General features: G+C 36.4%; 1 protein-coding gene and 2 long non-coding RNA genes across 3 annotated transcripts; 2 read left to right on the top strand and 1 right to left on the bottom strand.

The window, feature by feature from the left end:
- Positions 1-1997: 1997 nt before the first annotated feature.
- LOC132129520 (uncharacterized) lies at positions 1998-3724 on the bottom strand. Its single transcript, XR_009428536.1, has 3 exons — positions 3548-3724; positions 2891-3443; positions 1998-2242 (listed from the first exon to the last, which is right to left on the bottom strand). It is a non-coding gene; the product is annotated as an uncharacterized LOC132129520 (long non-coding RNA).
- A 2202-nt stretch (positions 3725-5926) lies between these two features.
- LOC132129359 (uncharacterized) lies at positions 5927-7235 on the top strand. Its single transcript, XR_009428496.1, has 3 exons — positions 5927-6020; positions 6384-6457; positions 6993-7235. It is a non-coding gene; the product is annotated as an uncharacterized LOC132129359 (long non-coding RNA).
- A 5974-nt stretch (positions 7236-13209) lies between these two features.
- LOC132129551 (carcinoembryonic antigen-related cell adhesion molecule 1-like) lies at positions 13210-14143 on the top strand. The gene is made up of 3 exons (XM_059541178.1): positions 13210-13502; positions 13597-13884; positions 14004-14143. Exons 1-3 carry the CDS (start codon positions 13220-13222, stop codon positions 14141-14143), a joined length of 711 nt encoding a protein of 236 aa, XP_059397161.1. The 5' UTR covers positions 13210-13219.
- The last annotated feature ends 1214 nt before the right edge of the window (positions 14144-15357 follow it).

Here is a 15357-nt window from a genome sequence, read left to right as displayed (position 1 = left end):
GTGTTTTTTTGTTTTTGTTTTTTTTTTACGTCTGTCTGTCCGTTTTACAAACATTAAGCAAATGAAAGTTCTTAAAACGAGCTTGTGTAAATCTTATTCGATCCTCAAGCTGTCAGTAAGCTGATAACTCCGCCCCCTCTATACTCATTGAATCAACTGATGTTCCACAGCAGCCGCACAGTAGACAACAGCTGAGCTGAACAAAGTTTTGCGACGGGTCAATAAAATTTGTTTTTACCATCGGAAAATCATAACAGGTGCGCCCCCGCGCTGTTTCGTACTGGAACTTACACAAAGCGACGCGTGACCCTCGTCACCTAGATAACATATATTTCTAAGAAATTTCTTTTTTGATTTATGATTGCTGATACACTTAATTTATTAACATTTAGGCTCGTCCTCACATGTACAAAAAGTAGTAAAATATGGGTTTACTACAGTAATGTAGTTGTAAATAAAATAAATTACAGAAGATCACTGTGAAATCTTTATATTTTATCATGCAGAATGTAATTCACGATTCATTCCAAGGCTTCATTTATTTGATCCAAAATACAGCAAAAACAGTAATATTGTGTAATATTTTTACAATTTTAAATAACTGTTTTCTATTTGAATATATTTTAAAATGTAATTTATTTTTGTGATTAAAGCTGAATTTTTTAGCATCATTACTCCAGTTCAGTACTCTTCAGTGTCACGTGATCCTTCAGAAATGCTTTTCACTGCAACTGTACTTTTCACACTATTTTTATTTATTTTTTCATTGCTGGCTTATTTTAGGGAAAGTGTAGTGAATAAGAGACCTTCAAGAGACCAACATCCCTGGTCCACCACAGTATAAAATTTTTGCCAGGTAGGCGGATACATGTTGGATATGTTATAGTAACGGTATGGCTATAGTTTCTTATAATCTGGAATTGAGTTGGACATAATTACTTAAATTATATTTCAAAAAAGTTGTCAACAATACTTGACTCATTGCTCACCTTCCCCTCTTCTCAATTTCATTCATAATCATGTTAACCAAATAATACAAATTAGCTTATAAAACCAATCAGAATAGCTAAAAAAGAGAATATATATAATTGATATAAAAAAGGGAGGTGGTGCCCCTTTTCAGTTTCAGCACATGCCCCTCAAAAGGTCTGTGCACGGCCCTGCTCTCGTCACAATATATATATATATATATATATGCTATATTAGAGTACCGGCACCTCTTTTGGGCCACTTAAAGTGACATGCAAAAGAAGTGTTTGCAAAAGTTTGAAAACACACTTTATTTTTTTTAGTTCCACTAGATACTATAAGTAGTTTAGAAACTGACTGGCTTTAACAAGTGCAAACTATTCTAACTCCAACTTTAAGGGAAAATGTATTTTGAATAAAGATTAAAAGTGTTCTCGGAAGCTCAGTGGTGGTGACGTTGAAGTTACGTTTAGCTTTTTTGTTTAGGTTGTGCATGATGATGAATAAAACGTGTAAGAATCAAGTTTTTGCTGGTCTCAGAGTTTATCTGCAATAATACAGAGGTTAATAAAAAAATTCCAACTGGGTTTTTGTCAAGAGAAACAGGATGATGTAAACATCTGAGTTGGCCTACAAAAATACATTGTCACTAGAGCACTCAGTAATTGGCACACTACTGAAAATAACAATAATGTAGTGTAATTGTGTTTTACAAATTATTAAAATTTTGTTTTCCCATTTAAAATTTCAGTAATTTTTATTATTATTAATATATGTATTTATTCATTGTTTTGTGTTGATCTTACATCAACATGATATTTTCCTGTATAGAAAAGGTGCAATATTATACAGAAACAAAATGGTTTTACCTTTCTGTCCACCCACCACAACCCACGTGCATAAAGCTCAGATGTTCCAGAGTGCATTTTCTGACTCCGTGTTGCTTTTATGAAACTCAGTGGAACAGGAAGTGGTCTAGTGGTCTTGTTAAACCCTAAAAGGTAGGCTGAATGCAAAAGTTAATGTGATATATATTTAATATCTGTATAAAATCTATAATTTACATTAAGTAAACAAAAAAGGTTCAGTCTTATAGATCTGTCTGAACCAAAAGGCAGAACTACTTCAATAGTCTCTTGACCCATGTTGACCTTCATTTCAATCCTTCAAGGTAGAGATCCTTCAGTAAAGTGCCTAGTTGGAGGTGGAGCAGCCATCTAGAGTTGAGTTTCGTTCGCAGTTGTGAGAAGCGAATTGGCTGCTGCTGGGTTTCCTGAAAACCACCACATAATGTACATTTCTAATTATTGAATCAAACTATTAAGTACTCCAGATCATATTATATTACAGATGAACTGGGTTAAAGTATAAATGGTCCTGAGTCCACATGAAAAAATGAGCTTGACTGTAGTTGATATGTTCTCCCTGAGAGAGCCACTCAAAAATAAGCCCTGTTAAATCTGGTATTAACATACAATCATAATCATATACATCATATATGCTGATTTTAAAAGGTGTACAGTAAACACCAAAGATGCACGGTAAACACACACAAAAAAAACCAACGCATTCAGAGGTGGTCAGGGAGGTGTAAATGCTAATGCAGTTTTGGTAGACATATTCAAATATCCAAGTACAACTGCAGTACAAGTGATCTCCATCCGTCCTTTTTCAAAGACTTGGTGATTTTTCTGTCATCATCTATTCTTATGTCATTATTTTTATCCCCCCACCCCACTCACAAAATATATAGACATGTGTTATGTAGCTGACCTACCTAGATCATTTCACTATTATCAGCTATCATGCAATTGGAGGCACATTGGAATGCATGGTGTAAATGCAATCCAGCTAATTCAGATACTATATAAAAAACCTGTTTGTGTCGGGTGTAAAGGGAGCCAAAGACACCTGTGAGGACCCATGATGATTTCTTCATGAGACACTTTAGCCAGCATCACCCTGCAACGTTTGCGTTCACTGGTAAGTACCTCTGCTGGCTTTAAAGTGCACAAAAAGTATTTAATTAGGAATTACTATAATTCGTTTTGAGCCATATAATAATAATGTCCAACTACAAACTAGCAAGTGTGGCTTTTAAATTCAAATTAAGTTGTGCTTTGCCCATGCACTGCTTTTATGCCTGGATTTAAAAATAGACTTCGAATTTACATTGCTGAAAAATGTTTGCTCTGATATGCAATAACACAGTCTTTACCTGAACACAGTTATTAATGAGAGGTCAAATTAAGAACAGTTGAATTATTGTGACAATACTTACTGTGCATATATGTACCAGATAACGAACAAACCAAGGGGCACCAAGATCACAGCAACAACAACAGCAGCAATATGTGTGGTGGTTGCATTGGATGATGTATTGTTGTAGAAATTGTCTGAGGTTAAAGTATAGTCGGGTGTTTCAGTAGTGAATTTTAAGATGGGCATTTCTGTGCTGATGGTAAAGTGTAATTCTGTAAGGGTCAGAAGAGCAAAAGCATTTTATAAAACTACAACTTCTCTACAGCCCATCTGCACCCCAAAACAAACAAAAAATGTTAAGTGCCACTTAACTCACCTTTGACAGTAACATTATAAAATACCTCTTTGTGTCCTTGTAAGGTTTTTGCACTGTAGCATCTGTTGTAGGTGACATTATGTAGAATTAGACGGCCAGTCTCTATTGAAACTTCAGGTGTTGTTGAGCTGTTGCTGCAGTTATCAGCAGGGCCACAGTATTGACTAATCTTAGTGATTTTAGTCCAATTTTCACAATGCATTTTGTAGAAAATAGTCAATCCAGAAGCTGTGAAGTTTAGGATAGCATCTCCACCCTCAATTACTTCCACCACCTCATATTGTACACAGGAACCTGACAAAATTAATATTTGAACTGTATGTAAATGATCAGTTGCTCAATATGTGAATAACAGATTTAAAGTGACACATTCAGAAGAACTGTGGCAATGGATTCAATAAGATGGCACAAAAAATGGCATTAATAAATCTGTTAGTTTGCCAACAAGGTTGATAATCTATTTGCATAATCTCAAAATGGCAAATATCAATCCAAATAATCAGCCACCGACCAGTTTTTTAAATATATTTGTAATACATTGTTACTGAAATAATATATTTTATGTTATATTTCTTCATTAAATATAACACAAAAATATTCAGAATAGACCTAAACGTTGCAGTTTTCCCTTCAAGAAGTGGCAGATTATGAAGAAATCTTGTCTCAAAATCTAGCGAGCTTCTTGCCAAATACTTTACAGATAAAATAATCCAACAAGCCAACAATGCAACAAGCTTGGACAAAAAAAAATATTTTATGAAGTGATGAAGATTAAGGAATTTTGTTAAATGTGTTATTTAATAGAAAATGATATGCGCTAAGTATTAGCGTAGCTGCACATGTGACTGTTAAACGTGGGCAACATGGACACTAGCCAAGTTAGAAACACTCCTGACTGTATGTTAAGATTAGAATCAACTCCTGCGCTTCACATGACAAGCGCTTTTCACTGGGAGTCTATCACATCAGTCATTTATTTGGCTCTTATAGGATTTAGCGCATGTAGTCAGACCACGTGTTTGCTCATTTGCTTTTGAAACGAAGCCAGTTTACACAGACAGCACACTTAACAGACAAGATTGAACTTGAAATCGAAACAATTCAAACAATATAAATGATGTCTTACCTAAGGCAGGTATCAGCACGATCACTAAACCACACAACACACACATTCTGATCATAGCTTTTCGTCAGATCAGTTTTAGAGTAACGCTGGGATTCACTTTAGTGTTCCAACTGTTGTTCTGCCAAAAAAATCCCGCCAAACTCTCCTTAGATTTTATGGTGAATGGCACCAATGTTAGGGTTGGCGCCACCTAATGTGTTGGAGTGTGAGTTTTTACCCATTAACACATACTCCGTGAACGAATACATAGAAAGAATTGTAATTTTCACATAAATACAGTACATTATCTGGGTAGATTCAAATATAAGTTTATAACACATAAAATCCCCATAATTTATTTTATCTATATGATATGACAACAATATTTAATGTATATATGCTAATAAAACAACCCACACATACATATGCATATATTTATAAGTCTGTGTGTTTATATATGATTTTGTAATAAATGGTAATAAAGTGCATGTCTGTCTTTTATAGTCATTTATAATTTCAACAACATACATTGACAGGGTTTAGGATGGATGTACATACATGACACATAGTGGAAAAATATTCAACATGTTTTCAAGTTTAACTATTCAAAGAGATTTTTGACCAGACACTCAAATCTACACAAATAAAGAAATCATGATATTGCCATCTATAATATGTGGAATGACACAGGATGAAAAATATTGAACAAGTTAAGAAAAAACAGTACACCAAGAAAAGCTAGCAGCTGGTTTCACTAAGTATTTCTACCTCAAATAAGAATCAGCTGGATAATGCATGTTAAAAAAAAGGCTCACTCACCTCTGAATGCAAGTATACAAACATCTCCTGATAGGTTGAGGCAAAGAGCTGTCCTAAGACCTTTGCAACAAGATTGTTGTATCACATAAAAAGTCCTGGGTACCAAAAGCGTTCACAACTCTTAAATGTTCCTGAAAGCACCATTAGGGCCATTATCCTCAAGTGGAAGGGACATAACTCCACCATCAACTGGCCACGCACAGGACATCCTCTCAAGATTTCTGATCAGGGAGTCAGAAGAGTAGCCCCAGAGCCCAGCACTACTCAGAAAGAGCTCCAGAAAGATTAGAGGCAGCAGATACAGCTGTCAAAGAGAAAACAATAGGCCATGCACTCACCGCCACAGCCTCCATGCACGCTCACAGGCTCCATTATTGAAGAAAAGACATGTTAAAGCTCATTTGAAGTTTGATACACAACATTTTGAAAAGCCTCTTGTTATAATTGTGTGTGTGTTTTAGGTTCAGACCCAGAAACGATTGATCAGTGGATTGATCTGGTCCAGGAGAAGAACAGTCTGCTCTCAGAGGAGTCCGATCTCATGGTGGCGTAAGTCTGAACACTGTGACCTCTAGAAACCTTAAATCAATAAACATCTTGCTTTCTTAACCAAGCCGTCATGTCAGCAGAAATACAGTTAACAATACGAAGCTCAATAGCAGTTATTGCTCAAAGTGCATCATTTATATTGCATTTGTTGAAGAAAAACCTCCGGCCTCCCTAAAAGCCAGCTGGTCTCTCTTCTGCATGTCTTTGACGAGCACTAACACTTCAGAGGAATGCTTCGAGTGGCCTCATTTATTTAACCCACTGCTTTGCATGTGTTTAGCATATATTATGCAGAAACTAAATGACAGGCTGTACTAACAGCAGCAGAATATATTTGTGTGATTCTGGTTTTGTGTTTCAAAGGTCTCGACAGCTGGAGCTGGAAGACAAACAGAGCATGTTAGAGATGGAGCTGCGGAGATACATGGAAATGGATGGTGAGAAATAAACATTGTTTTACTGAGAAATGAGTTTGCTAATATTTCAGTTTGTAAATGGTACTATACAGTGTTGACTGTATGATATAATCATTAAATTAAAATGTAAATAAAAAGATTTATTTGTATTTTGTTATATTACTGTTGTTATTATTAACAATAATAAAAACAAAGTAAAAAATGTTAAACAAAATAAATATTTTTATTTTATTAACATAATATTAAATTTATATTAATTTTAGTTATTTAAATAGTTTAATAATAATAATGTAAAATAATTCTATTAAAATAATAATTTAAGGAATAAAAATAATATAAAATTATGAGTTTTAGTTGTTGTTGTCGTTTAGCTGTTGCACATGCTCCAACACACTTAGAAAAAAGCCAAAAAAAAAGTTGTTTTCATTTTAAATTCTGTAATATTAAATAAAGTTAACATTGTCAAATTAAAATAAAGTATTAATTTAAAAAAAAAAAAAACTTTTGTGAACGTGCCCACATGCATTAACGTGCTTGGATGTTCTTGTGCTTGTAGATTCTGAGAAAAGCCCTGAGCAGCGAGAACATGAGAGTCAGGTCCTGCAGGAGATGCTGGACGTGGTGGACATGAGGGATTCACTGGTGGCCTTCCTGGAGGAGAAGAGGCTGAAGGAAGTGGATGATGAGTAGCTCCGTGCTGGAGGCCGCAGCATCCCAGGTGCTCTGGGACTAAGACACCACAACACCGTAATAGAGTAGTTCACCATTTACTCATCCTCATGCCGTTATAAACCTTCTAGCACTTAAATGATAAAATCATCATAAAAGCAGTCCTTGAAGCCACATGATTGATATGAAGTTTTATTTGGTTTTCATATAAAGTTTTAAGTCGTTTTTCTGACTCAACACAGCTTTGTTTAGTTTCAGTGATGCCGAACATTAACAATTCTCATTTGCATCATAAACAGTATTCCAGTGCTTATTTATTTTGGTCACACAATATAATCAAACCCTATGAATTGTAGGCACAAATGCATACATTGCACAACCGTGCAGAGACTCTGCTCTTGAAAACCAAAGAGTTAAACACATCTGCGTGCACAGGTTTATGACACTCGGGATCTGGAATCTAGTGCCATCCGTTACGGTCTCACTCCAACATAAATGTGCTTTGAAATGGATCGAGAAACTCTGGAGACTGTAGAAAATGTTGTGGAACTGCACATCCGTCGCAGCCTTTTCACACGACTCTCACGCTCAAACACACGGACTTTGAGTCTATCAAGATCATGTATGTTCTAAATATTAAAATTATTCAATCTTATTTCTGACACCGAATTTAAACTAAAAAGGTAATTGCTTTTGCTAGTGCAGAATTGCAAGATGTAGTTGGCTGTAAGAAAAAACTTTTATAATAAAAAAACTGAATTGTGTGATGGAAAGTCAGAATTCTGAGAGCAAAAAAGTAAAAAAAAAAATGGAATAAAAAAAAGTTCTAAAATAAACCAAACCAAAGTTCTAAAAAAAGTCGTGATTCGCTTTTTTATTATTCTGTGGCAGAAATAAGCTTCTATACACAATGTCCTCATTAAAAGATATTATATAAAAGGTATTTACATATTTATGGTGTTGTATTTGTCAGAAATGGCGTAACCTGATGCCAATATCATATCTTAAACAGCACTTGCATTGTATAATAATGAATATATTACAGCTTTGCAACGAGATTCAATATCACAATTAGTTTTTTTGCAAGGTTTTATTTATTTTTTATCCTTGTAAGTGATTGTACGATTGTTTCACTCTATTATTATTATTATTATTATTATTATTCACTGTTTTTTTTTTTTTTCTGCATGATGATGGTTTTCTCTCAGGGGTACATCTGCCTGGACTGGTTTCCATTTATATATTTTGAATTATGTATATTTGTGTATCATTATTTGGAAGTGTTTATACTGTAATACTCGTTCATGAATTAATTTAGAGAGGCACAAAGAAGCAGAAAATCTGCGTTCTTTTGCTGTATGGAATTCCCTCAGACAATTATTACTAGGTATTTTTATGTGCTTGATAAAAATGTTCATTTTTTGAGCACTGTGAATAATTAGTGGCATTAATTCTTGTCAGAGAGGAAATTTGTGCTTGTGTTTTGGGAACTGGTGTAATTTTTGCTGTTTGTTTTTGCTCCCTGATTGTATTTTCTTTTCTTTAAATATGTTTACACGCACATCACACAGACACCAGTGGTTTCTTTTCTATGGGGACAGTAATTACTGAATATGCTAATAAAATATCTAGCACTTTATGTTTGTCGTCTTGCTTGGGTTTCAGTGCTGTGGAAATGGCCTTGGTTTCTTGGTTCACATCAGAAACAGATTTTGAGCATTGACTGCTTTTTAACAGTGTATGTGAAACAGTACACACTTACTGTTGTAGTTTCAAGCAGAAGTAAGCTACATTGTAGTTGGCCTTGACTTGTAAGTATAGTACAGTATACGGTGTACATTACATGCTATACTGCAGGAATAGTAAGGGTTGGATGTCAGTTTGCTATCTGCACATAATGTAGCCTTTGTCTGCTAGTGTATATCCTTATAAAATCTCTGCTCAAATGGAGATGTAACCACATCCCTATCTCATAACATGCCAGTTTCTGTCATTACCGTTTTTGCCCTAGACTTTCTAGTGTTTTTTTTTTTTTAAAGGTACATCGCACCACTAGAGGGCCTCCTACATCAGGAGCAAGAGGCTCCACAAGGGCCAGGATGAGGTTTGAAAAAAAACAACTTGGTAACCACAAATTATCCATGATTTGCTACAGTTACCACAGTATAAAAAACAACAAAAATATGGTTACTACACTTTTACTATATTATAACCATGGTTAATTATCTAAAGTGATTTGTAACTCTGTATACTTGCTTGCTTTTTTCTTTTTTTTTATAACTACTGCCTTAATCGTTTGATTTCTCTTTAAAAAAATAAAAGGAAATCAGAAAAATATATTTATTTGCGATATGTGCTCCGAAGAGCCGATCTAAATGTACTGATTTGTGATCTGAGCTCCTGCATCACTGCAGCAGATCTTGGATCAGTTGACCTCAGACGGTTGATGGTAACTGGTTTCAGAGCAGCACACACTGCAGATTCATTCATACTGGACAGATCACTTAGGATCCAGCTGATGGCTCTCTCACAAGGGTCTTATAGAGTCAAGTGAGATGGAGTTTGTTCTAGAGTAAAGATGGTGGTAGTGAATAATTCTCAGGTCAGATGCAGAAGCCATCTATGAGTGCAGATCCATCTGTGTGCTGCTCAATCAAGAGCTCCACTGCAGCACAGCAGATGCTCGTGTGTGTGTGCCTGCTCCTCGATCATGGCCTTTTTAATCACCGATACATGTTAAATTACATTTGCTGTTCCTTCTCTAGAAAACCAATTTTATTTGAGAAGGACAGAAAGGGAGAGAGAAAACTGATTATAAAAGAATCTGTTGTGAAGCTTTTGGATACAATCTAATGGTCAACAATAAGGTTTTTTTTTTTCCTCATCAATCATTTATATTTCTACCTACCTCACTGAAAAAAGAAAAAAAAACAAATATATATATATATATATATATCTATACGACGGAGATTTGTATGATTCATTTGTACCTTTTTTGTGCCTATTATTGGTTGTTTTAACACCATCATGTGTCTTGTAACTTTCTCTCTTTTCCGTCTGACACCTTTCACACCTTCAGCTGAACTCCCAATGTGAGTTTCATAAGACACACATCAATCTATCATTGTTGTTGACCGTGTGACGTCACTTTCAGATTATCACTGGCTTTAGATGAGATGAGAGCTGCTTTTTACTGTCCAGCAGATGCACAATAGAGGTTTGTCAATGGTAATCAGCTTTCAATGAGTGATTTGTAAACTTGCATTAATGATATTGCATTTTACTTATAGAAAAACACTGGGGAATTTATAACCCGTATTAAAACTGAAATGTGTGTTTTCATTTTATTATTAAACACCTTGGAAGTGAGAACAGATAGCATAAGGTAGATTGTGATGAGTTAATATTTAAAATGAACTCTGAGTCCATTTCAGAAAACAGTTCAGACTGTTTAGTCACAAGGCGTTTAAAGGCACGATGATTGCATAGATGGACTTGGACAATCAATCAATAAATCAGCTCAATTCTGGCACATGAAAACCAATTTAGATAAGAATTTAGCACTGTTTCATATGGTTTAATTGGCTCTTTAGATGACTCGACATACCCCTCTCCTGGGGCAGGACCAGCCTGATGTCATGCTCAATGTCACTTCCTGCTGAATCTAGTTGAGTCAAAAGATGTTCACTGAATGTTCAGGAAAACCTACAATCATTTCTGAGATGATGCCTGCTAAAATATTCTCCTGTATGTGGGTTTACACTGCGTTTTTCATCAGCGTGAAAGGTGAGCTATCTACAGCCTAATGTTGTTCTGTTGTTGTTGTTTCTTTGTTTTACAAGCAGATTGTTTTTGTGGTTATGGTTGCTGGTTGGCTGGCATCAGACATTGATGCCGTCATGAAAACTGTGAATCGTACTCAATGCGACCAGGGGAAATAAATGTGTCAATATTTATGCTGCTGTTCTATGAAAAATTATTGAAAATCATGACCATTAAATAAGGTAGAGGTACCTCACTAGAGTCAGTTTTATACCGTTAATCCAGAGAACTGTCTGCTTAACTTAAATATAAATCGAGATCAATTTCCACCTCATCGCTTATAGCACACGTCCACACACTTTCCTTTATGAACGTTTACTCAGGATAAAAATTTTGTGTTTACTTCTTATATAAACTACTGGTCACCAATAAACTCCACCAGTCAAGTTTGAAAGATATCTCTTCTGTTCACCAAGGCTGGATTTATTTGATCAAAAATACAGTAAAACAGTCATTTTGGGAAATATTATTACAATTTAAAATAACCATTGACTTTTTGAATATATTGTAAAATATAATCTATTCCAGTGATGCAAAGCTGAATTTTCAGCATCATTACGCCAGTCTTTTGTGTCACATGATTCTTCAGAAATCATTTTGAAAAGCTGATAGTTTTGTATGTTCAACTGATTTAATGTAGGCCTACACTTGTAATTAAAATGGTAGGATTGTGTTAGCATGATAAAATATCTAAATTAACTTTGTAATTCATTTTTATAGGGGTAATATGATTTTGCTAAAAAGAACATTGTGTATTTTGTGTAATGAAATGTTTATGCAGTTTAAGGTTCAAGAAACACATTATTTTCCACATAATGTACATTATTGTTGCTCCTCTATGCCCCGCCTTTCTGAAACGCGTCATTTTTTACAAAGCCCATTGGTCGGAAAAGTGAGGTGTGCTCTGATTTGCCAGCTATCCAGTGCTTTGTGATTGGCCGAATGCCTCAATGGTGTTATGGAAATGTTACCTCACCATACTGTGATGTGTGACAAGAAAAAAACAATAAATCCCATCACAAACGAGCCATTTGTTGCATTCAGTGGGGACATAATTACGGATTATAATGACTCATGTGTTTTTACGTGTTGCGTTGCATCGCACCACATAAACATAAAACCATGTCTGCATTTGTGATCAGAGAAACGAGCGCTACTCTACACTAGCGGTTCTAAATTCCAGTCCTTGTGCCCCCCAGCTCTGCGTATTTTGCATGTCTCTCTTTGTTAACACACCTGATTCAGATAATCAGCCCATTTGAAGTGAGCTCCGTGGATGAACGGTGTTCCCATTGACATGGTCCCTACACAGTGTTCCTTGCTTCCTACTCCCTGAACAGAGGAAATCTGAACTTCAGAACATTCATTCATGGATTTGTGCTGCGCAACGTTTTCACACACCGATAAGTGTGACATCATATACCTCTGTAAATAAATAGAATTTCAATTCACGTCTCGCACACTTCAATGCACTTTCAATGGAACACATATGTTCGCTTTGCTATACACTGCTCAAAACTCACGTTTAAATCATCAGTGGCAACTCTTCTACATATGTAAGCGTACTTACAGACTGTGAGTCAGAACAGCCGGCATTGTAGTCTTCTCTCCCAGGATCAGGAAACTGGTTGACCTATTCTGGAACAGTGTTGTAAATACTGTAATATAATATAATATGTAATATAAAACTTAACCACTGATTTCTAGTTGTGTCCTCTTTTGGAAGGCCAAACAAAGTAGTTTTGATTTCACAATGAAACAGTGTTTCCATGAGATAGATCAATCAAAGGTTACGCCGCCTTTTTTTGCGTGAACATTTGAGCGACATTTTGCCAATCTTCCCACATCATGACATAGAGACTTTTGCCCTATAGGGGCATTTTTAAATGAGGTGTTTTAGGGGGGTGTGGCAGAGTCTTAACTTTTATAAAGGATGTCTCATCGGATTTGAGACTTTGCATCTTTACAGATCATCTTTAAGCACCAAGAGCTTGTAACACTATAAAGAAAAAGGAAAAATTTAAATTGCATCATATGACCCCTTTAAACTTTAAAATTGATATTATTTCCTGTGGTATAACTGTCAACTTGCTACAGATGCTTAATTGTTATTTAAACCTGAATATTATGTCGCTGATTCTACAGAAGTTCCAGGCCATAATTTCAGATATTGTTGAAGATTCTTGTAGCAGGTGTGTTTATATTTTTAGTACTTTATTTAACTCCTATTTAAATCATTTTAATTTTGTTTTAGATCTTGTAAATGGTAGGTGGGATGAGCTCAAGACTGTGATGAAGGGAGAAGTTGTCACTCTGCAAACAGGAGCTACTGGCCTACAGAGAGATGCTGAAGTAATGTGGCTGTTTGAAAGTGGAGACCAAACTAGTCGTATAGCACAGCTGTATAAAGGAACAGTCTTCACTCATTATGAAGCAAGACTCGTCAACAGATTAAAGCTTGACCAAGAAACCGGATCACTGACTATCTGGAACATCAGCACCAGTGAATCTGGGCTTTATGAAGTCACCATCAGTGGATTCATGCCAGAGAGGACGTTCAAGGTTGATGTTTATGGTAAGATTTTGTTATAGCCAATAGCCAATCTTTTTCATTACTAATGATCAGTATATAAAGTGTTTGTGTGTGTGCGTGTGTGTGTGCTTTAAAGAGACAATTTCTGAACCTGCCATCAGGATTAGCTCATCGGTGGCTCACCCAAATCAAGAACTCTGCTCTGTGCTCTGCTCTGTAAAAAATGAACAAGACGTGTCCATCTCATGGTATAAAGGGGGTGAAATTGTGAACCAGACCACCAATCCAGATCTCAGCATGAACCTGAGTTTACCATTAGAGCTCCTTTATACTGATGCAGAGGACTACAGCTGCACGGCTGCAAATCCAGCGAGCAATAAGACCATCCATCTTAACATCAAAGAGATCTGCCCAACACATAAAGGTGCACAAACTCAAAAAAAAAAAAAGACAGGAAGTCTCTTTCTACCACAATGACCTCTGTGCAACTTATGTGGCAGTTGTTGATTTCATATGTGTTTTTCTCTCTCTTATCTCTTTCAGATTGTCCGGAGTATTGTGGTGTCACTGAGGTTCTGATTCGATTGGTTCTGTCCGGTCTGGTGGGATTTGGCATTGTTGTTTTTCTGATTGAGCACATGCTGTTGTGCTCCATTCAAGGAAGAGATCAGTCCGTTTGCTAAAGGCACTGTCATGGTAGGTTCTATAAGGGTATAGGCAGCACCAAATAAAATGACAAAATCACTACAATAGCAGGCTGGACAGAGAGCGTTTATTTAGTGTGGAAAAAATGAAATTAGGATGTGCAAGCATAATTGTTAGAATTGTTTCAAAAGTTCCTTTAAGACAACTCATTTCAATCAGCATCCATCACCTCTCTGGCAACCTTTCAGTCGTGCAAGTACAGCGCCTATCTCTTCGAACATCAAATTCTCTAAAGCTGTTCACGAAGCTTATGATTAAATTTAATTTGAAATCACCAGTGAAATCTGGCAACAATTGTCTCTCAAATGTTGTTTCTTATGTTGAAATAGCAATGATTATTATTATTATTTTTATTTTTTTGCCCATTGCATTTTCTCCCATTCATAATGGTGTGTGTACACCAAAAGCGACTTCATTTCGTGCAAGTAGATTACATTCAGTGCAAAGACACTAATAGACGCCAGGCCACGCGATTGCCGCAACGTCTTGATATGTTCAATTGCCTCTACAACGCAAGTTGAACAATTTCACCTTTCGCACAAGCCAATCAGGTAAGAGCTTATTGACAGGTCCAGTTTGACACGTCCGATTGTATCTGAAAATGAAGGAACCGCATTGTGCAATAATTTTATTTGCGCGAATGACACAAAAAAACTTTCTGTGACTCGAGTAATCTTGATGCGAATATTCGTCAAAGAAGCACACAGTTTTGGTCTATCTAAAGTTTTTGCTTGCCACAGATACACAGAGACTAACAACTGGATAAAAGGGAAAACACTGGCAGTGTTTTACAAGATGGAGAAATTTGATACAATGTTTGGGTTTCTGTACAACAAACTTGCTGAGTTCTTCGTGACAGATAAGCTAAATATAAAGTTAAACGTATTGCTAATATGTTGGACCTTTTATTGTAGGATGCCGGGCCGTCCATCCCCTTCCAGCGCCGCGGCCAACGAGAGTGATGCGGCCGCTAGAGGAAGCTGCCGCCCCTCGCGCCCCGGACACTCTCGTTGGCCGCGGGGTTGGTAGGGGATGGACGGCCCGGCATCCTGGCCCGTCGGCCGTGCAAAGGGGTGCGGTTCCCATCCGGATCGCGGGTCCGGTAGCTCACGTCTCTAGTGGCGCGGGAGTCCCTCAACACACCCTTCCTGGACCCACGAGGACACCAGATCCCCTGTTTATTTTGGACACC

This window comes from Carassius carassius, chromosome 46 (assembly GCF_963082965.1).
Source record: "Carassius carassius chromosome 46, fCarCar2.1, whole genome shotgun sequence".
NCBI lineage: Eukaryota > Metazoa > Chordata > Actinopteri > Cypriniformes > Cyprinidae > Carassius > Carassius carassius.
The sequence above is the reverse complement of the archived record's forward strand: the minus strand, read 5'-3'. Positions and strand labels throughout refer to the sequence as shown.

Coding starts and splice junctions, on each gene's coding strand:
- LOC132129551 (XM_059541178.1), top strand. CDS start 13,220: ATGAAGGGAGAAGTTGTCACTCTGCAAACAGGAGCTACTGGCCTACAG. Junction 13,503..13,596: donor GTTCAAGGTTGATGTTTATG/GTAAGATTTTGT, acceptor TGTGCTTTAAAG/AGACAATTTCTGAACCTGCC. Junction 13,885..14,003: donor GATCTGCCCAACACATAAAG/GTGCACAAACTC, acceptor TATCTCTTTCAG/ATTGTCCGGAGTATTGTGGT.